The following is a 22,227-nucleotide window of genomic DNA, read 5'->3' on the forward strand; positions in this document are numbered from 1 at the left end:
TGGTCCTTCCAGCTATGGGGCTCATGATGTATTTCCTAAAGCTGAATGAAAAATCTCCTGACATTAGCTTTTCTGTAGAGAAAATTAGTAGGAAAATTAGGGTGATCTTTTTTTTCCTTTTCTTTTCTTTGCTTTCCTTTTATACCTGATGGTTACTCTTCCTTTTCAGCCATTTTTGTGCCTTTGTAGACTTAATTCTTGGATTTGTCAGGGTTTTGGGTTTCTTTGGTTTTTAAGGGGCTTTTATTGGTGGTGGTGGTTTGGAAGTGTGAGTTGGTTCTCTGTGGGGTTTTTTGTTTGTTTGCTTGGTGGTTTTTTTTTCTCTCCATATTGCCACTTTTTTGCCAAACTGCTGTTTTTACTTTCTTTCCAACTAACCTAACAAAACCTGGCCCCACACCTTTATCTTAGCAAAGCATGGGGTGGGAGGAAGCATCAGTATGACTGGGAACCTCTATCCCCAGGTTTCCCATATGTTGTGAGCAGAGACATCGCTATATTTCCTTGCCTTGGATCAGGTTGGAATAACAATCAGCATTGTTCTTTGTGAGCAGGAATATGTATTTTCCTTTCATTACCATGCATTTTTGTTTTGTTGATGGGGTGAACTTGCTAGAGGATGTTCTCTTATCTGGAACTGGGTGATATTTCCCACTTGTCATTCCTTGGTGTGGTGTGGGACCCATGGTAGGCTCTGTGTCAGTCACCCAAATTGGGCTTGGTACGTTTGAATGCAAACTAACTTCCCTGGGCTGCGAGCAGGATGGTTCTGAGTCTGACTGGGTGGAGCTGGAACGGATGCAGCCCTATTGCACATCTGCCAGACAAGCCTTATTTGGAGTGTCCGATCCCAAAGGCAAGAGGTGGCTGAGGAGCCCACAGGTGCATGAATTGCCCAATTTTTTTATCTTTCTCTCCTGGCTCACCTCCTGCTGATGCAAAACCTGTGGTGCATGTGGGAGGTGAAGAAACGAATGTGAGAGCAGTAAGATGAGGCACCTCTCAGGTGATCTGTACCCAAGTGTGGGTTGGGGTTTTTTTCTGTTAAAGACAGAAGATTCTTCCCAGCATTGCTTTTCTAGGACATGCCTTCGTGATGTGTGCAGGCAGACCTGTGCTTGCCTGCCTGCACTCCGAGCTCCCTGGCTCTGACCCAGAGCCAATCCTGGAAGCCATGTAGCTGGATTGGCACAAGACAGTGCCCAGGTTGACAGCTCTGCCTCTTGGAAGGGCTTGGAACTGTGCTGGTGTAATTTAAAAGGGTTTTGGACTGGAGATGTTTTGTATCCAACCAGGTGAAACGTATGTGGACAAATGTTTAGAAAATGCCCTTTATTTTTTCCTTTTATATTTGTCCAAGCATTTAGAGAAACCATATGCTTTCAGCTATCAACATTGAAATAACCAACTTTGAGCTTCTGGGTAATTTTTCTTTACAGGAGGGGGAGACACTGCCTTGTGTCAGGGAAATGGTCTCAGGACCCACTGGAATCCCTTTGTCTGCTGTATTTTGGGCAGAACATTGAAACTATTTAACCACGGTCAAGAAAAACAATATCCAACTGCATTCCCTGGAAAGAAGCTCATCACAGTTTAATCTGTCTCTGGTTGTTGTACTGTAGGCTTCAGACTCTGTATTCTTTACAGGCACAGTAATCCAAAATGAAAAGCATCCTGACAATTTCAAGCTGAATATGATATAGACCAAATATAATATAAGTTGAATATAACATAGGCTGGAGCATCGCTTCTATGAAGATAGGCTGAAGAGTTGGGGTTGTACAGGCTGGAGAAGAGACGGCTCTGGGGAGACCTTAGAGCACCTTCCAGTACCTAAAGGAGACCAGAAGGAAAGCTGGAGAGGGACTTTTTATGGGGGCTTGTAGTGATACAGAGCAAGGGGGAATGGCTTTAAACTGACAGATTTAGATTAGATATTAGGAAGAAATCTTTACTGTGAGGGAACAGGTTGCCCAGAGAAGTTGTGGATGTCCCATTCCTGGGTGTGTTCAAGGCCAGGTTTGATGAGGTTTTGAGCAAACTGATCTCATGGCAGGGGGCTTGGACTGGATGATCTTTAGGGTCACTTCGGCCCAAGCCATTCTGTGGTTAAAATCAGTGGCTTTTGCCTACTAGTGTCAGAAAAGTTAAAGTTTTTATCTGAAGAGAAAGAAATATCCAATAGACTTGTATTAGTGAGTAATGTCTTGATCCTTTGGGTACAAAAATATAACAGAGCATAAATAGGAGAAGGTAAATACAACTTACCTGTCTTCTCTTGAAATGAAAACCATGTGGAGCAAGGTGATCAGACTGGAAAAAAATCCCAAGTCTGCCTCTGTAGGGCCTTATCCAGAAGGATGTACAGGACTTTGCACAATAATGTGACCCATGCGTGTGTCTGGGGACTGGTCGGAGCTCATGGTGTGCTTGTACCCAGTGGAATTGCTCACCATTACCTGTGGCAGCCCCAGATGTCACTGGTGTGTACCTACGTACCGCTGCTTTTCAACTGTGCTCTGCAGTGAGTCAGATAAGGCTGTACAAGGTGACATTTCATCTAAAGCTGCTGCATATGTAGCCTTTGGACTAACAAAATTGCTGGTGCTTTTTGTGTGACAAAAGAGTAGGGCGTCCAAGATAAACCAAGGAGAAGAGATCTGGGTATGCAAGCCTTCATTTAAAAAAGGCATCTTTCATCTCGCTGACAGTGAGGTTCCTGCAGGGCTTTGATTGCCCTTTAATTATGCCTGTTTTTCCTGGTTTGTTTGAAAGGCAGATCTTGTTAGAAAAAGGTGCTGTGTGGAAAGAACTTGGCTGTCTCTGCTGCCCTTCCTTGAGGGCACACAGCAGAGCTGTCGGATTAATTTTTTTTTCTGCATTATTAAAATGGAAGATTGTTTCTTGTAGATTTGAATGTAGGCACGGTGTGTTCCTCCCAACTTAGGTGAGGAGGGGCATGAGGGGTCAGGTGGTTAAAGCAGGCTGGGAAGTCATGAGGTCTGACTTCTTCCCACGTTAGCTTCCAGCATGATCCCAGAGGAGGTGCTTTAATCCTTCTGCCTTCGGTCTTTTGTTGTGCGCAGCTGGACCACTGCTCATCTGCCCCAAAGGCTGCAGGAATCTCAGCCTAGTGTTGGGGAAAGGAGACTCTAGTGTGTTGGGGTGAATGCCAGGTGTGGGGGGTTAGCAGTTCGTACCAGCTCACACTTTTTGTGCTGTTTGGTGTTTCATCTGAGACCCCACTGTTGTGGAGCCATTTGTCTCAATGACTATCTTGACTTTAATGAGCAAGAGTTAGAAAAAATCATGGAAAAAAATTAACAAAAAGTAAAAGAAAAATAAAGCCTGAGTTTGTTGGAGAGAAAAGCCTAGATATACTATTCAAACATAGACTAAAAACTTAACTGCCAAGCAAGCAAAATTACTTGAGAACAGGTTTCTAATCCCTTTAGAAATCTCAGTTTTAAAGAAAATCTGGGTAACTTTTGAGGGCTTTACTCATGTTTGTAAGTGCCTAGGCTTGACAGCGCTCTATTTTTAAGTGCTGTCTTTATGTTGAATCTTGGGAGGCAAGATGAAAATGGTTTGTTTTTTGGTTTGGTTTTTTTTTTTTTTTTTTAAGTAACAGCAAATCTTAATATAGCTGAGAATGCGGAACTGCCTTTAGAAAAATAGGTTGAACACATGAAAAGGAATCTTGCTCAGCAGGCTGAAGACGCAGAGCAACTTCTGCGGTTATGTTTTTCTTTCTTCTGGCAATTTTGGGGTGGGGATGTAGCTGGTGCAGTCACTTTGCCTTATGTTCCTTTTCGAATGCAAGTCAAATCTTCCTGAACAAAAAGCACCCAGCTGAAACTGTTTTAGCCCAAACTGGAAGAGCTGTTTGCTAAAAGTCTTGTTTTGTGAAACTTGAGGTATCCTCAAGTTGCTCAAAAATAGGAGTTACAGGATGAGTAGGGAGAAGTATATGGTCCTTTTGTACTGGCTCAATACAAACAGAAGACAGGCTGGTGGCTCCCTGTAGCTTCAGAGGGGTGATTAGGTTTTAGTTGTCATCTCCTACCTAGAGTCCTGAAGACTTAAATGGTATGAAAATGAAGTCAGCTGCTTAAAGCCAAAGCTAATCAAATGAGGAGACTCTAAAGCAGAAGGATAATCTTTGTAATCTGACAGGCAATCCTAAATTCCCATGGGATACCCATGCAGCTCCACTGTAGTAACATGCATCTGTCATGCAGAGACTCTTTGACCTTTAGCCCAGTGTGGTGCATGGGCTTTGTGTGGCTGGTAAGCCACAAAAACTGAAACCAGATCTGAAGTCTCAAAAGAGAAGTGACAACATATGCTGGAGAACTGGTGACTGGTGTTCAATGCTGCTGGTGTCCAGTGATGTGAAACTCAGTTGAGGGATTTCACAGAAATTTTGAGGTGATGGTGGACCTACTGACATGGTTGCTTGGGCATGTTTTCCTTAAAGAATGCAGTAACTTTTTCATACAGAAATGAGTTATGCATGAATATTCAGTGTAGGTAAATTTAAAATTAAAATTTAAAATGTAAAAATATGCAAACACCAGAGCTGAGGGTCTTTTAAAAAACAAAACCCCTACTCAGGGAATGCAATTATTTAGGCTGTGCATACATCTGATTACCTAGCTCCTAAGCTGGTGAGAGCAGCTCTTCAGACTCCTTGAAGCTTCCCCCTGGGGTGTGCCAGTGCTGCAGGCAAAATGCCAAAGGTAAAGCCAAAGGTAGCAAAAAGGGAAGCAGGTGGATAAAAGCTGGCAAAACCATCCTTTGAGTTGGCCTGGGGAAGGCTGAGAAGAGTTTATTTTAAAATAATTTTCCTGGCTGTGATTTGAGATGTATATAACACTGTCACAAAAAGTTGTCGTAGAACAGCACAGGTTCGAGAGAAGACAGAGAAGTTGCTTAATTGCACTACTCTTCCTCCCTGCCCTGTCTTTTTATACAGCAAAAAGATGGAAAAACCATCCATGGTGGGGAAAAAACAATTACTTTATAACCCTAATCTGGTGATAGTTACAAAATTCCCATTTCCCGTCTTTCGTTAAAACTGTTAAAGGGTGTTGCAGAACCTGTGCGAAGAGGACCACGATAAGCGGCACTCAGCAAAACGAAAGCCCGTAAGCTTTTCCAAGCCTGGCGTGAGCCTTTGCGGCTCCGGGAGGTGGCACCAGCTCACTGCGGAGGCTCGAACGGCGCTTCCCGGGGGCACCGCCGAGCTGTCGGGTCGTGGGGATGGTGCTGCCGCGAGATCTCTGGGAAGGTGCTTCTGGCTCCCAAGGCTTTTGATTACTTTGTGAAGCAGTGAGCTCCCAGCCTTTATTCTTGAGGCAGAGAGGAGAGAGGAGTCATGGCAGGTCTTGGTGGCTCGTAAATTCCTGGTAATTAATCCTTGCAGCTTCTTCTGAGACATGCTGGTAATGGGCATTGTGCCTGTAGAAAAACCTGGCACGCTGCAAACCCGTATTCTGGATACAAAATACTCTGGTCTATCTGTTCATACCCACATAAGGATATTTCTTCCTTCTGTTAAACAGCACTGGACTTGTTCTCTGCCTGCGTGTGTGTTTTGGCTTCTTTGGTTTTTCTTGGTTTTTTAGACCATTATGAAAACTAAATTAGATATGTTCAAAATCACAGTTAATTTCCCCTGTAATTAAGTTTTTTATAAGAATAATACAAATATTTCTCTTTCCCTTTCAGTCTGAATGTTAACAGGATATTGAAGGTCTTACTGAGGAATATTCAAAGGAGTGTTCAACTTCTTAGTATGAAGCCCAGAAATTTTTACTGAAATAATGGCATTATTCCTGTGTTTAAAGATAACATGTTCCCTAATATTTTTTAAAAGCTTTTAATAAAATTTACAAAAAACAACATAAAACCCCTTCAACCAAGTAGTTTCAAGCATAAGCTGTGGTAGCAGCAGCTTATGTAAAACTCAGGAAAAGATTTGTTCTAACTTGCCCAAAGTAGCATAAATTTTTCAAAGCATGGTTGTGTCCTTACCAGGGTGATAAACACTGAGCAGTGAGGATTGAGTATAGGATGATTCCTTCTGCTAAAAACTTGATGATATTTGGGATTTCTTGGGTGGAAAAAACTGGGAAAGATGGGTGGAGTCTTCCTAAAGTTGGGAGAGTTCGTTGAAATCTATTCTGGATAAAGTGGCTTTGTCCCCTGTAATGGCTTATATAAAGACTTAAGAATATTGTGGTGCTTGGGGATTTTACCTGATATCTCAGAGGAAAAGAGGTCCTGCTTGTAGTGGCAAGGACCAGCATTTAGGTCTCAACAGTCACCGAGTTGTCCCTCGCTCAGTGGTCAGCCAGAAGTCCATGTGTCACTACTGATGGGTTCTGCTTTCTTCTTCTGCAGGTTTTCATTTCTGTGAACTGCCTCAGCACAGATTTCTCCTCTCAGAAGGGAGTTAAAGGCCTGCCCCTGAATCTTCAGATTGACACCTACAGCTACAATAACAGGAGTAACAAACCTGTCCACAGAGCCTACTGTCAAATTAAAGTCTTCTGCGACAAGGTAAGGTTGGGTCACTGTGCCAGTGACGGTTTGAGAAAGGCTGTTCCACAGCTTAGCAGCTTTTTTTTTTTCTCCTCCTAATTTTGTCACTTGCTATTTTGACTCACTGAAAAGTCCTGTCTCTGTCTAGCCTTTGCAAGGAAAAAATTTCAACCCCTTCTGCTTGGCTCATAAATGTTGTGATGACCTCAGATAAATATGCTGCTCTCAAAATGCTGGAGTGCCGAGAAGTGTTCCTGAGCATTGACTTTGGAGAAAGGTCAGTCAGTGACAGACTGACACTGGGAAGTCCTGCAGAGTGCCTTCAGCAGGAGAAATCATTGCCAATGACTGGAGCAAGAGAAGGCTTGTCTTTTTGCCCAGGCTGTATTGTCTTGGTCCTTTTAAATTTCTTTGCCTGTTCTTACTGCACTTGTAATAAAAACAAACAAACAAACCAATAACTTGCATATCTTGTGAGCAGAAAATGTATCACTGTGTGATACATCAGTGTAGCAAAGCCCCTTTACAAGCTGGATGGGTGCTGTGGTTTGACTGCTCTGCCTTTTGAATTTAGCACACGGGGAATTGATGCCTGTCCCAAAGCCACTGCTCACCAGAAGCTGTGAAAGAAACAGTAGGAGCTGAGCTGGAAGCCGCTGTAAAACCTTAACTGCAAAGAGAGGGTGTTTCCCAATCTTTGTAACCTGTTGCTGCCTGAGCAGTCTTTTGAAGGACCATGGCAAGTAATGTGCAATGTTGCTATTTCCAGAGTGACCAAGATTGTTCTAGGCAGAGATAAATGCTTCCTGGACTTCCTCAGTTCTTCCTTTGATTGCTGTGAACCATGTGGACTTCCTAATTTGCTGATATCCTACTTGATTAGGGCCCCTCATTCTTTGCATCCAGACTCCATCTCCACAGGACGAACTTTTACAAGTGATATCTCAAATATCTCTGTGCAGCTGCAGGCCTGAGATGGGCTTGTAACCCTCACTCTCTAGTCCTGTGCTGGCTTTTCCCTGGTCACGCTGTGTGGTCTTGCCTGGTGATTGCCCAGGGCACTGACCCAAAGATTCATCTCATGCACCACTGTTCTGCCTCTACTTACTACCCAAAATATGCAGAGCCCTCTGCACTGTCCCCTTGCTGTAGCATCCCATTGACTCATCCTGCCATGTTCTGTTGTCCATCTATATGCCTTTAAATAGGCTCCTCTACTTTCCTGCATGGCTAGGAGAGCTGCCTGTAGCTGCTCCCATTGTGATGTTTTCAGCAAAGAATTTACAGGGAAATAGCATAGGCTTTCCAGAGCCATCTTAAAGACTTGCCAGTAAGCCTAAGAAGCTTGGGTCTTAGGGGCTTTCTTTGGGTCTTTTTTTTTTTTTTCTCCTCCTCTTTTTAATTTTCTTCTTTAAGATGAGACTGAGGCAAGCATGCCATCTAAAGTTCTTTCATTAAAGTAATCTTGTAGTCTTGTGTGTTATCAACCTGTATTCTCTACAAAACAGTGAATATGAACTTGCTGCAGGGTAGGGGGGGATCTTTTACTCATAAGTTGTTCAGTCAATTACTGACACCATGCTAAAATTACTGACAGGCTTGTGCTACTGCTAATAAGACAAATCAGTTAATAAAAAGGCAGACGTGTACTCAGCACATAACTTGGAGACCATTGGAGTCTGTCAGAAATTTCAGCAAATCTAGTAGTACAGGAATGGCAGTGCAAGTTTTATTTTCTTTTCGGATTTTGACTTATTCTCCTGCTTTATTCCTCTAGACACTGCGAATTGTACCTGAATTAAAAGAGAAGGGAAGGAAGGAGGAATGCCAATCAAAATCAGAATGGGATAATAAAAAATAAGACTGAATCTAATCTTAAAGCACCTTCCCTCTCCCCCCTCTTCTTCCTGGGCTCAACTTCACTTCCTAATTATCTTCCTCCTCCCCACAGCAGCACATGGGAACAGGGAATGGAGGTTGCAGTCGGTTCATCACATACTGTCTTCTGCTCCTTCCTCCTCAGCAGGAGGACTCCTCACACTATTCCCCTGCTGGTCCACTGTGGGTCCCTCCCACAGGAGACAGTCTCCACAAACTTCTGCAACATGAGTTCATTCCAAAGATTGCAGTTCTTCACAAACTGCTCCATTGTAGGTCCCCCATGGGGTCACAAGTCCTGCCAGCAAACCTGCTCCAGTGTGGGCTGCTCTCTCCGTGGGGCCACAGGTCCTACCAGGACCCTGCCTGCTCCAGTAGGGGCTTCCCATGGAGTCACAGCTTCCTTTGGCCATCCACCTGCTCTGGTCTGGGGGTCCTTCGTGGGCTGCAGGGGCACAGCCTGCTCACCATGGATTGTACTACAGGCTGAAGGGGAACCTCAGCTCCAGAGTCTGGAGCACCTTCTCCCCTTTCTTCACTGACCTTTGTGTCTGCAGAACTGTTTCTCTCACATATTCTCCCTTGTCTCTTCTGACAGCTGCTGCACAGAGGGTTTTCTCCCTTTTTTAAATTCATTAGCCCAGAGGCACTACCACTGTTGCTGATGGGCCTTGGCCAGCAGCAGGTCTGTCTTGGAGTCAACTGGCATCAGCTCTGTTGGGCATGGGGCAAGTTGCTTCTTAGAATAAACATCTTCTCAGAGAAGCCACCCCTGTAACGCCCCCAAACTGCCACACCAAAACCTTACCCCACAAACCCAATGTACTCATTGACCCTGATGCTGGCTGCTTGTTCCAGGCTCCTGTAAGAGCATTGGCGTTTCAGAAAGGGTGCCTATTTTCTGCATTGAATCTTAGGTAATCAGTCAGCTGGTTTTGAATGTTTACAGGACCATTGTTACTACAGTACCCACACCTGTTGCAGTCCTGAATGTGTTTGTCCTTGTGTGGCCACTCTTACCTGTAGAAGTTCTGTTATCCATGTTTATTCTGTGTAGGTCCAAGCCTATAGTGTGGAGGTGTGCTGGAAAAAAGCAGCAAATTGTGGTGCTGTTGCCTCCTAACGGGGACAGTTCTGTGTACGTGGCCTCAATTCCTTTGTCTGTTAAGACCATGCTGGCACTGCATGGCTGAACTGACTCTGAACCCAGATAGTGACATGGCAATCCTCTGCTGTCTCTTTTTTCTTTGTACAAATCAATAGATATGCTACGGAAGGTCAAACAGTTTTAGTTGATGTTGGAGGGGGCCTTCACACAGGGAAGCAGTGAAAGAGGAGGGTTCCCATGCTTGGGTGGAAGGGAAAGCTCCTGATACATGTTTCTACTTATTATCTGCTGCTTCTGAGACAAGTTTCTTCCTGTGTTTCTGTCTTCTCCTTTGTATTCTCTCTGTAGAAAGGGTGTCCACAGATGCCCAGGATGTTTGGTTTTTATCTAATCCAATGTGGTTTCAAGACCTGAGTAAAGCAGTATGGGTGTAATGATATCATCCTATTGCATGTTATGGTACAAGCTTCATTCAGGCTTGGCCTAGCAGTATTTGGGCTGTGCAGAGATAGGGCTGACCTATCCTAGAGGAAGAAGACCTCTGCTGTAAACGGTACCTCAGCTATGCATCCACATGATTAAATACAGGGTTTCACAGATTATAGCTAGTGTTGCCCTCTGGGATCTGCTGTTACTCTGGTACCGATGGGCAGTGCTATGGGAAGGCTTTTGTGGGATGGTAGGAAGAAGTGAGTGAGGTGCTGCTGGAAGGAGGGAGTGGATGCAAGGCAACTGGGGGCAGGGTGGGCAGCAACACGGAGACTGTTCCTTTAGTTGCATGATCACAGGATGTTTTGGATTGTACAGGGCTCTTAAAGGTCATCTAGCCCAGACCTCTGCCATTGGCAGGGATACCTTCCACTAAACCATGTTGTTCAAAGCCATGTTTAACCTGGCCTTGATGACTTCTAGGGATGGGGCATCCACAGCTTCTCATGGGTAACCTGTTCCAGTGTCTTATCACCTTCATCAAAAAAAAAATTTCCTCCTTCTGTCCAATATAAATCTACCCTCTTTCAGTTTAAAACCATCTCTCCCTGAGCTCTGCTACAAGGCAGACAAGCTTGTTACCAAGGCATAACTTGCTATTTTTATGTGGGATTTGAGATGTGTTTACCTGAGCCCTAGTAGCTTGGATCAAGTTGACTTTCAAGCAGGGAACGGGAGGGCAGAGGTTTTCTCAAAATGTGTGCTCTTATTGGATCAGCATATTCTCCACATGGAAGCAGGTGCTGTTCTGTAGCACAGTGTTTGAGTAGCAGAACTTTATTATTTCCACATGAAAGGTAAAAATCATATCTGGAGCTAATCTGATCTTTCTGCTCTCAAGCTGAGATGTGACTTATTCTGGTAAGGGAAGTCACAGAGGGGTGTGAGTCTAGCTCTGCGGAGGTTTAGGTGGGATGTCTTCACTGTAGTAGCTGTATCATCTTTATGGGGTCAAGCAGAGCTAGCAATGCCTGTGTCTTTATGTGTAATTTTTTTCTCTTTTTCACAGTAATTGCCTGAAGCTGCTTGTGTCCCTCTCATTAGGTGGGAGAAAAGATGATGCATGTTAATGTGCATCCAATATCTTGGCTAACTTTCCTTCTTATTGCTAGTGCAGATGTTCCCATTGCTACCTAGCAGGCATAAGCAGCCTGACACCTATAGAGCATTGATTTAGTGGGAGGTAAGGAGGGCTGTTCCCCTTCTCCCATGCGGTGCACTGTTAGGCACCAATTCTGATCCCATGGCCACGTGGTTTTTGACACCGTGTTTGTCATAGCTAATCTCTTCTTCCCCCAGCACCATGTGAGGATGTGGGTGTGTTTTGTCAGCTTTGCAGGAGTGGGAATGAGAAATAATGGCTTCCTATGGCCGGATAACTGTTACCTTTTACCCTGCTTTGCAAGAGGGTTTTGAGAGACAGGTAGAACTTGTGTATACCAGTTTGGGCAATAATCTGATGGTAGCACCAGGACTGAGTGTTGGGGCTCTACTGTGGGCTTATCACCTCATGGAACTGGCAATGTGACATCCCTGACGTAACCCACACTCACATGTGAGGTCTGGGCAGAGGTGGATGAATTAACACTATTCCAGTACAAACCTTCTTCCTTCCTTCTCCCTCTCTATCATAGTTGCCTGCACCTTGCAGAAAATATGGCACTGTCCCCACAGCTACTTGGTTTGGAAGGCCAGGAATAGTGCAGGCATAAAGTTGGGGATCTGTGTATTCCACCATGGCCTGGCCCTGATGAAAAGAGAAGAAGTAATACCTGCTTTAAAAGGATGCATGTCTGCAGCTTGAGATGAGTGGAGGCTGGTATAAGTGCTGCAGGCTCGATGTGAAATGTGCAGGAAGGTATTTTGCACTTGGTGATCCAAGCATGGTGTGACTTCTATAGATCAGGATCTATCAAGTGAACTGAGGGAATGTGCAATTTTTTATTGTCTTAAACATTTAACCTATATTTTTATCTCACACTTTATACAATTGTTATAGATGTGGGTATCTTTTGTCATCATATCCCCATCTGACTTAAAAGAAAAGCAAGTGTTTGCATCTTGGGTATGGTTGTTGGATTTCATTAGATGCTAGGACTCAAAAGTAAGCAGATCTCAGAGTTGGCACTCACTGACAAACCTAGAGGTCTGGTACTGTGGAGCTGACCTCCACAAACACAGCTCTGGGATAATTGGTGTTCCTGCCTCTGCAGCTGAAAAAAAATAAAAAAAATTAAAAGTGTCTCTCTCCCTCCCTCCTTCCCTCTCTTTCTCTCCTTTCTCTCCCCTTTCCCTTAATCTCTTGTCTGACAGGGAGCAGAGAGGAAGATCAGGGATGAAGAGCGAAAGCAAAGCAAAAGAAAAGGCAAGTGCACTGACCCCAGCTCTCAGTTGAATGCCTGTAAGTAGAAATTATTCCATCAGTGTTTTAAATACCAGTTTTGATTTTGGCTACAAATATCTTGTGCAGTAGAACTCTAAAGTCGATTTTTCCCACATGGAATAGCGCTTTTTTTAAGCAGTTGCGGATGGAGTCGTCATGTTCCGCAACACACTGGGTCACTTAGGGCTTTGTTCTACATAGTTCTTTCTGTCCTAGACAGGGTCCTGCTGTGTATTCAATCAGGTATGGGTTGTAGCAATTGAAGTGAGAGGGTGTGGGTGGGATTCTTGGGCACTGCTGGAGCCCCAGCAGATCCAGGTGGCAGCGAGAACTGTATCTGTTCCAAATGTTTCCAGCTTGATCCTAAACTTAGGCTTTAACTTACATTGAAAATGTTTTACAATTCCTCAGCAAGGCAATGGCAGCCTTGGGGCTGAGCCTTCAACCTCCCAGCCCTATGCTCACTCTTCTAGAGCAAAGTGGTCCTTAGTAAATAATTTCAAAGTTTCTGCAGTGTGAAGGATGTGGAGACCTCAGCACTGTAGTATGTAAGGGCTGAGGAGTTTCTTTCTGCTGAGCATCTTCCTTTAGCTGCTGCAGATGACAGATCCTGTATTTGGATGACTATTCACTAGCAGAACTGCTTAGAGGAAAATGTATCTCCCTGTTCTTTGTTTGCACGGGGCAGGTGCGTGCTCTCACTTGCTCTGCGCCGTGTGCTATTAACAGCCCGACTGGTTCAACAAGCAGGCGCCTCACAGCTTGTCGGGCAGGATTTTCCTGACGCAGCAGGTACAGGTTGCTGGAGCAGCTTCAGAAGAAGATAATGCTGTAAGGGAACCTATTTGCTCAAGGGCAGTTGTGGAAAGGGCTGGGGTTTTGTTTTTTCCCCAAAGTACATGGTGAGAGGTAGGTTTAGCACACTGTTAGCATTTCACAAATGAAGTAGCCCCAGAGGCTCCCAAAAGATTACTGCACACAGCCTTTTGCATAATGGCTGGAAAGGGAGGACAGTTTCAATATGCCTTTCCAGGATCTTATGATTTTACAAAAACTGTTTTCCATTATTAATCTTCTAGGCTCGGGCTTAGCCTGACATGACCCTTATTTTCCTGGAAGGTACAATCCTTTGCTCTTTAGCTCTTGTGTTGGAAGTTTTTGATTTCTTTAAGCCATAAGCTGTTATACCCACCTGCAGGATCACAAATGCCATATGTGCATGAACTCATCAGTAGCATAGAAATAGTTGGTGGCTTTTGATCAAATTTATTTTTGCAGGGATTGCGCAAGTTTCTTTAAGAAACTCAGTTTTGCAAGGAGAAAAATGTGTATTTTCTACTGAGGACATGAGAAATGAAGTGGGTTTTTTTGCAAAACACTTTTTTTGTTTGCGGTTGGTTCGACCCCAAATCGATATGTTTCCACTGGGTAAAATGAAGTCATCAGGTGTGGTAGTTGGACATAAATGTGTCTGAAGTGCAGTTCAAGGCACCTCCTGTCTCACTGTCTCCCAAGTAGGTCTTTGTGGTTGAAGTCTGCCCTCTTGGTGGCTTGTGTCACGTCAGCTGGTGCATTGTGAGAGCCAAAGTGCTCCGTGGGAGACAGTGCTGGTTCTTGGAGGAGGTGGACTAGGATCTGACAGCTTGAGGTGACCAGAATGAACAGTGAGATGAACCAAAATGTGAAACTTTAAAATGTGGAATCAAAACGTAACTCTCAGTGTAGCAACTTGGAAACCACACAATTTGTACTGCGTCTGTAGTAGGTAGTTATCCTGTGGTGTCTCTTTGAGAGGTTCCCAACTGGGACCACATGAGTTGCAAGTTGTCCCCTTGTCTTCTTTCTGCCTTCCTGGTATGGGAACACCAGCAAGCTTTTGAGGGGAATGGACAGGGAAAAGATGGGGCATGGACTAGTTTTTGCCCTCTGTTTGCATGGTTTGCTTGGTACATGGAAGACCTAGGTTTCTCTGTTGGGGTGAGTGACCAGGTTATTCTCCATCCCGCTTAATATCTGAACAAAGTCAAGCGGCTCAATTGGAGAGATAGAGAAAACTTTTACTACTCTGTGAAGCAAGCTGTTTCTTTAGGGCCCAGTCCCTCAGTTGAAAAGTAGACAATCCAAGTTCAAACTCCCTTACTACAGAAGCTTTTTGCTTTGACCCTGACTACAGAGTACCCTTGTTCAGTAGCATATGTACCTTTTAAATGATGGAGGAAAGCCACAGCCCTATTAGGGCCTTCACTATCCTTTCTTCTGATCTTTGTCTCTGCAGTTTCTGATGTCAAAGTGCCCATGCTTCCCTCACACAAACGTACGGACATCACCATCTTCAAGCCCTTCATGGATCTGGACACTCAGCCTGTCCTTTTCATTCCTGATGTTCACTTTGCAAACCTCCAGCGTGGAGCTCACGTAAGTAAAGTTCATGGGTGTGGGCATGAAGAGGCTCTGGGATGCTGTGTGTGCTCATGAGATGTCAGACTGTCTGCATCAATGCTGTAATCAAATACAGGCTGAGTCTCATGAAAGCAAGGGTTGTTGCTCCAAGCTGCATTGGCAAGAGTTAACTGGGGATGTTTTCCCATCAAATTGGTTTCCTATGAAGTCCAGTTTCCGTGAATCTGAAAGGATTTTACATAGCATCTCCACTGATTGAACTGCAGGCTGGTTTTCCCTTGTAATGCCCATTGGGATCCTGGTGCGCTGTTGTACAGCGCGGGTTCCTCCACCCACCTGCTGCAGGGTGAGAATCCATCCTGTGGAACTGGCACACGTGTCAGCTCTGTGATCCACTGCCAGAGCACCCTGCCTCAGTGTTCCTGGAAAGTTCCAGCTTACAGGAAGCCGGAAGGGAAAAAATTAGTGTGCAACCAGGTTTCAAAATCTTGGACTTTCCTGAGCCGGGAGTTCTGGTGTGCTCTAACATAATCTAAACTATACTTTTTTAAGAGCATTGTCTAGACTCCTAGCAGGGATGGAGAATAAACATCTGCATGTTTTCCTACAAAGGCCCTAGTGCTGAGGTCTGTCAGACTCTATGCCAGTCCAGGTAGAAAGCTGGTTAGCTATTCTTTGTTCCTGTCTCTCTCTTTTGAGATCCTTTAATCCTTTTTATGAAAAAAGGTAAAGAAGATGCTTACTGGCTTTTGGAAGATTGATTGAAAGTGTCATTTGATACAGGGTTGAAAGATTATAAGAAGAAATGAATTGTAGTTCTGGATAAAATTTTCACAAAATTTCTCCTTTGTTTTGAAAGGTTCTTCCTGTTGCTTCAGAAGAACTAGAGGGTGAAAGGTAAGAGCTGCCCTTCTTCAACCTACTGATGTCTTGCTCTCAGACAGAGGAGTAAGTCCCTGTACAACTGCTAACTTTTCGCCCTGTCAATGACAGCTCCAACCTGAAGAGAGGAGCTTATATTGGTGAAGAGGACTTCATCGCTACTCCAAATAAGATGGCCAGAATAGAAGAGCCAAAAAGAGGTATTTTCTTCTTTCAGTGACTGAATGGTTGGAGTATTTGTCCATCATGACAGAGAGATGCATCTGAGGTTAAAGAGTGTTTTAATTTACTTTGGTGTATTCTTCACCCTGATTTCTCTGGCTTTGAGTAGTGACAGAGTTTGTGTGTCAGGATGTAGTTCAGCTCTGTAAATCTTTAGTGTCAGAATGTTTGGGGTATTCTGCCAACTCAGACACTAATTGACTCTGAACCTGTAAGGAAAGAAAGTCAAGAGGAGGTGAGCAACTTACCAGTCTCTCTAATGGATTGGGGAAGAGAATTTATCATGTAAGCCACTACAAAATCTGGAAATCTGCTCCAGGACTTTAGGCTGGTTCTGGAGAACTCAAGAACTGGTTCTAGGTATAACATTGTTGCATCTTTCATGGTGCCAGAAAATGGGCTAAGAGAATATTCTACTAATTTTAGCTGTGTTTCAATCGTTGCAATTTCATGTGGGACTGGATGTTGCTGTTGTGTCGTGGAAGGAGATAAGAGGTCCCTTTGGAGTGGTGGACATGGTGTATTTGCCTGATGACAGTCATGTGTGGAAGGACCACAACAAAGCTTGAAATATTAAACTTGTATTGCAGCAAAGGATTAGTCTAGCAAGTCTGACCATAATGGGGCTGCACTTCTGTAATCTGGATATACTAGTAAGGAAGGATGGATTTTATAAAAGGAAATTAGACTTCTTGTTTTTTCATGTTTCTGTATGCCATAAGACAAGACCCATGGGATTCTTTCTCCTTTGACTTGGTGTCATCTGACCTGCGCTGTAACTGAGAGCATGTGTGCTGTCTTCCTTTTTTTAGATCTACAGCCTTTCTTTTTTAAACCTGCCTTTAGCAGAGGAAATGCATCCGGGTGCTGTGCTGTCCTGAGTTGACCTTGTTCAATTAGAAATGCCAGTAGTTGTTCCGTGTTGCAGGTGTGTCAAAACTGTGGCTGATAAACCCCTGCAAAGAATCCAGGCTGCAATACCTAGTCATTAGAAGATGGATTAAAGACAGCAAAGCTGTTAAAGGCCAAGCTTTCTTGCTTTCCTGGCTTATTCCTCAACCTTAATGGAGTTTTTAATGAGGCTGATGTTACATATAATGACTCTGTGCTAGCTTGAGAACGCTAGGGATGCTCACCTAATTGGGCTTCTTACTCCTTCATTGCCCTCCTAGCAGGAGACCAAGCCTGTATTGTCTGTCAGCTGTGGTGGTATGAGCATTACTGAAACACAGCAAGGGATTGGAAGAGAGATGAGACAGCTAGGAGGAGCAGAGGACTGTACAAATAAATTATTTAAAAATTAGAAGGTGTCCAGGATGGGCTTCACCTGGTGTGGTAGCATCTGTCAGATCATTTGACTGTGCAAAGTCTTATGGCAGATAACCTGTGAGACATAGAGGAACCCAAGAGTCTCAAAAGTTTGTGTTTTGTCTTCCTCCTTTCTGTGTTTCAAGTATGACCTTTTTTCAAATAATAGAGAAAATATCAAATAGAGAAAATATTGAAGTATTTTGACAATAAAGATGCTTGAGCATGCAATAGTTTTATGTGCAAAAAGAGTACTTTTGAGTTAACCTAGCTGTGCATGTCTGTGATGCAGTCTGCAATGTGTATTGAACATATGTATGTCCATCTCTTCATAAGATCCTCAGAGTGTGTCACTGTGTGCTTAGCCACTATGGGATACAGATCTTTTTGAGGACCAATTACGCAGTTAATTCCTTTCTCCAAATTGCTTTTCAGTGTTGCTGTATGTGCGAAAAGAGTCAGAGGAAGTCTTTGATGCACTGATGTTAAAGACACCATCTCTGAAAGGCCTAATGGAAGCGGTAAGTGACGAGGTTGTTTTATAGTCCTTGCCTCTTGCTTGAGAAAGAGCGACTGTAGCCTTGGCTACCCAGTGCTGACACACTGGACAGTCACAGGAGTCAGACTCTCAATCACAGCTTGTGTCCACATATTTCTGCCCTTCTGGATAAGAAGCATAAAGCTGATTTCCTTTCAATAACATGGAAATTAATTTAAATAATGCTTTAATTCATTATTAAGGGACTTCAGGAAGCTTCTCTTTTAAGCACCTTCTCCCACATCTGTGGGGTCTGAGTGTAAGAAGCCTTTCTGAAAATCTGGGTGATTCAAACTTGATGACTGGATGTTCCTCTTGTCAGAGAGGGTATTTTAGTCAGAAGATGGAGTGATTCCCAGAATGTGTTCAGTGGTTTGGGTTTGTTTCAGTCTTTCAAAGCCTCGTTTGGGGGCCTCCCCTCTCGTTTCATAAGCAGTTATGCAGAGCTCCAAGTCCCAGCTTCTGTGTGTGCTTGAAGACTTTTATATATCTGTGCACCTGTGTGAAATTGCTCTCTGGTACTTGACTTCCAAAACAGCCTTCCACTACCCCTGCCGCTGCAGTGCAAGGGAAATACAGAGTTTGAGTCCAAGGAATGATGTAATGTTTGGCAGGAGCTCAAAACTGACGTTTCTGTCTGTCTGTTTCTGTGACTAATGCCTTGTTGATGCTCAGAGCACAGGAGCTTGGGGCTGTACAGACAGGTCTTGCCATTAACTTTGGGACCCAGAAGTGGTTCTGTAACCAGAATCTATCTCTTCCTGGCCTTGAGGCTTTGCCAGCACAGACAGCTGGAGGTGGGGGGCTAATGGAGAGAGGGATTGAAGGCTGTGAAATCCTCCCTTTCTCCGTGGTCCTGAAATGAAGCTGCACCTTTGTTACTCTTGGATTTCTTAAAGCAAGGAACTAAGAGCTCACAGCTGTAGCTTGGGGGAAACTCCATGTGCTTTTTCTGCATGCTGAAACAGCATATTGGTTTGGTACTTGCTCTTGGTGTCATAGAGCAATTTGCCAAAGTAAACCAGGCTTAGGTTACTGACCTCCTGACTTCCTGGAGTGCAGTGAGATGCCGTGGTCAGTGGCTGTGGTTTCACACACACACATTGACATCACCTTGCTGGGTAGGGGGAATGTTTCTGATCACCTTGTGCCCTTAACAGCAGAGAGCTTCACTCCGTTGCTATTTTCTTCCTGCACCACCCACTGTCATGACTAGTTTTCACTTGATTCCTCTGGCACTGAATTTAAAAATGTGTTTCAGTATGCTAAGAGAACAGACAGTCAAGAGAGAATAAGAGTCAGGGTGTGGAATGGGTTTTTAATGCTTTTGAGTGTAGGGGCATGAGGTTACTGTATGAGAAGTCAGTGGCCAGGTTTCAAACATAATTAAATTTTTTTCACAGAATTTGGCAAACTGCAGAGGAGGGTTCTGATCTGTAGGCTTATATTATAGGTCAGGATTTAGTGTTGCCTTTATAGAGCAGAGCAGTTGTCTTCATTTGCAGGCTTTTTTTTTTTTTGTTCCTTTCTGTAAAATAGGAAGGGGAGGATGGTGCCAGCAGTCTCCTTGCCTTACCAATGATCGCTGTCTTTCATTCTAGATATCTGACAAGTATGACGTTCCTTTTGATAAAATAGGAAAAATCTTCAAAAAGTGTAAAAAAGGGTGAGTATGTACCTATGCAAAAACTGCCTAAGAATATGAACACCTTTTTTCAAACCTGTAGGAAGGTCTGCTTTATAATTCCTCATACACTGCACATATGTGAAAACCATATGCAGTTATGTGTGTGTGTACACAACATACACACATTCCAACATCATTCATAGAGCCGAAGACTGGAAGACTATAGGAAGGGTCCTATAGAAATATGTAGTTTAACTTCCTGGGTAAATACAAGTCATGGAACCTCTCTGAGCTAATTGTTACTTGAACTGAAGTTGATTATGTCAGAGGAAGAAGAGTTCAGTTTGTTTAAAGACTCACAGTGATGAAGAACCTCCTTCAACCCATGTTAAATTGTTCCAGTGGTTGACTGTGCTCACTATATCTGCATTTGGCTACAATTACTACACCTGCTTGTCTTTGTGAGCTAAATTGAAGAGAACTTTATTGTGAAGTGTCTGTTTCTCACAGAGGCTACACTCCACCATGTTTTTATTTTGTAGCATAAATAATTGAGTTCACTTTTGCTTTTCCTTTTAATTTCTCAGTAATTTTGGGGGGTTTTCTCTTAAGTCACATTGATGTTTCAGCCCCTTCACCAAAGACCTTCTGGCCAGAAAATTATACCTTTTGAGGGTTGTGCTTTTATAGCAGAATTACCCCACCAGAACAGCTGCAAAAGTTTAGAATTTATGGTACCTAAATCACTGCTAAGCACAGCTTTGTATGCATGTGTGCCCACAAACACACAGGTATCCTTTCTGGCAAATGGAAAAAGTGGCCAAGTATTGGTGGTTTCTTCCCTGCAAACTCTGTAGGGTTTTGTGCTGATAGTTTATAAACTGTCGAGCAAACCCATTAAGAGCCCCAAGTGTCTGGAGCTTCAGAAGGATTTCTGCCAAGATCTCTCTCCCTTTCTGGTCCAGGAGCCAGATTTAACCCTTCCATTCAGACCCTAAAAGTGTGGTTGCAAGCCTTGATGGCAGGTTTGGGTAAAGACAGCCAGATCTGCTGTAGGAAGCAATGAGTCAGAGAGAGGTGAGCAGGGATCCACTGTTACCCCTGGATAGTCCAGGCTTTCTGAGGTTTGAGGATGTCTTTGCTGTCTTTGGCATTTAGAACTGTAATATATCTGATCTGTTTTATTTTTCCAGAATTCTGGTCAACATGGATGATAACATTGTGAAACACTATTCTAATGAAGATACCTTCCAGTTGCAGATTGAAGAAGTTGGAGGATCTTATAAGCTCACTCTGACTGAGATCTAAGATCACAGATCCTCTGTGGATTCTAAACAAAGGTCTCATGTGAACATTTTCCCATAATTCAGTACATTGGGCAAAACACTAATGACCTTCTCCAGAAGAAAGCCATGTGTTGACTTGTTCTGGGGAGCAGAGCAGTGGTTTTGCTTAATACATTTGTGTTTCTGTTCTTGCTCATGACCTTATTTGCACTTGAAATGAGCTAGCAAAGATCTGCAATTAAATGGAGAGCATGTATATATTTATACTAGTGTATAAAACACTAGTAAATACAGGAGGGTAACACTCCTGGAAGGTGGCCTTTTAGACTGGTGATATCTTATTTATCTATTCAGTAACCATGTTTGAGCCCATTATCAGCTAATACCATTTTACTGGACTGTTTTCTGCTAGGTAGAGCTGCACAACTACTAATTGATACTAGTAGGAGTTGCATGCAGGTTGGACAAAAGTCTTTATAATGTTTACTCGTGACCAGGGCAGACTGTTGAAATCATTTGTGTCACTTGGGGGGAACATAAAACTGCCTTGCTTATGAAGAACTCGCCTTAGTAACTGTGTGAACTCTCATCAGATGAAGCTATATTGTATATAAGTGCAATATATTTTTGAAGGTTTGTAAATGTGTACATACAAGTGATATATAATATATATATAAAATATGGTGTTCTGTATATACCGTGAATATATGCAACGAAGCCCATCTAAAAGGATGCCATATACAGAGAAAACATATTTAACATAGATATTTAAAAATGGACAAACCCTTAACATGCACCAAAGGTGAGCACACGTTTGTATGTTCATAGGAGGCACAAGGGACCTGCTTGTTCAACGTGGATCTTCCTGTGTGGGAGGAAAATGGTAGTGGCTCTCTCCTAAACCCTCCTGCACAGCCAGGATGGCAGTCCTGGCTTCTCTTAAGAACTGCCACTTTGAAACAGCTGGGTACTGCTGCCCTGGGAGGTAATTTGGGCCAAGTTTGAGAGTTGGATCCCAGGAGGAGCTGAGCAGATGCAGTTCCCTTGAAGTCTCACTTCTAGGGGTCAGGAAGGTGGATTTTCTTCTGTAGCAGTGTACTTAAGGCTCAGCTGGATGCTGCCCACACCAGCAGCTCAGGCTGGATGAACCCATGCGCTGATGCCAGCTTGCAAAGTCATAGGATGTCAACAACTGGAAATGCACAGGCAAGGTTTTTGAGAGAGAAAGGTGGCATCATGGCTCAGCGGGCCAAGCATTGGCAGGGAGTAGGGCCTGCAAGTAGGTTACACATTCTTGGTGTCTGTGCATCACATGGACCCACTGCAGAGCTGGAGAGACCACACGGGCAGCAGGCATCTTGAGCCTAGAACCAGCTGGGAGTGCCAAACACGTCAAAAATTTCACTATTTACTCGTTGTGTGCATGTGCTTATGAAGGAAAGGCACCCTCTGGTTAGTAGCAAGTGAGGGAGGAGCATTTAAACAGCAGCACTTGGCTCTAAGGCAAGAACCTGCATTACATGGTGAGCAGATGAATGTGAGTGCCATGTCCAGTGT

The 22,227-nt window shown here is 43.7% G+C and overlaps 1 protein-coding gene across 1 annotated transcript in view; it reads left to right on the plus strand.

The window, feature by feature from the left end:
- The window catches only part of GRHL1 (grainyhead like transcription factor 1), a 39,190-nt gene extending 17,959 nt beyond the window's left edge, over window positions 1-21,231 (plus strand). The window contains exons 9-16 of the mRNA XM_032684412.1: window positions 6,409-6,567; window positions 12,338-12,425; window positions 14,683-14,822; window positions 15,667-15,704; window positions 15,801-15,889; window positions 17,655-17,740; window positions 19,359-19,423; window positions 20,578-21,231. Coding sequence (XP_032540303.1) covers window positions 6,409-6,567; window positions 12,338-12,425; window positions 14,683-14,822; window positions 15,667-15,704; window positions 15,801-15,889; window positions 17,655-17,740; window positions 19,359-19,423; window positions 20,578-20,692 — 780 coding nt within the window. The 3' untranslated portion in view covers window positions 20,693-21,231. The remainder of the gene's footprint in view (window positions 1-6,408; window positions 6,568-12,337; window positions 12,426-14,682; window positions 14,823-15,666; window positions 15,705-15,800; window positions 15,890-17,654; window positions 17,741-19,358; window positions 19,424-20,577) is intronic.
- Window positions 21,232-22,227: the final 996 nt, after the last annotated feature.

The sequence above is a fragment of the Chiroxiphia lanceolata genome, chromosome 3, assembly GCF_009829145.1.
Source record: "Chiroxiphia lanceolata isolate bChiLan1 chromosome 3, bChiLan1.pri, whole genome shotgun sequence".
Classification (NCBI taxonomy): domain Eukaryota; kingdom Metazoa; phylum Chordata; class Aves; order Passeriformes; family Pipridae; genus Chiroxiphia; species Chiroxiphia lanceolata.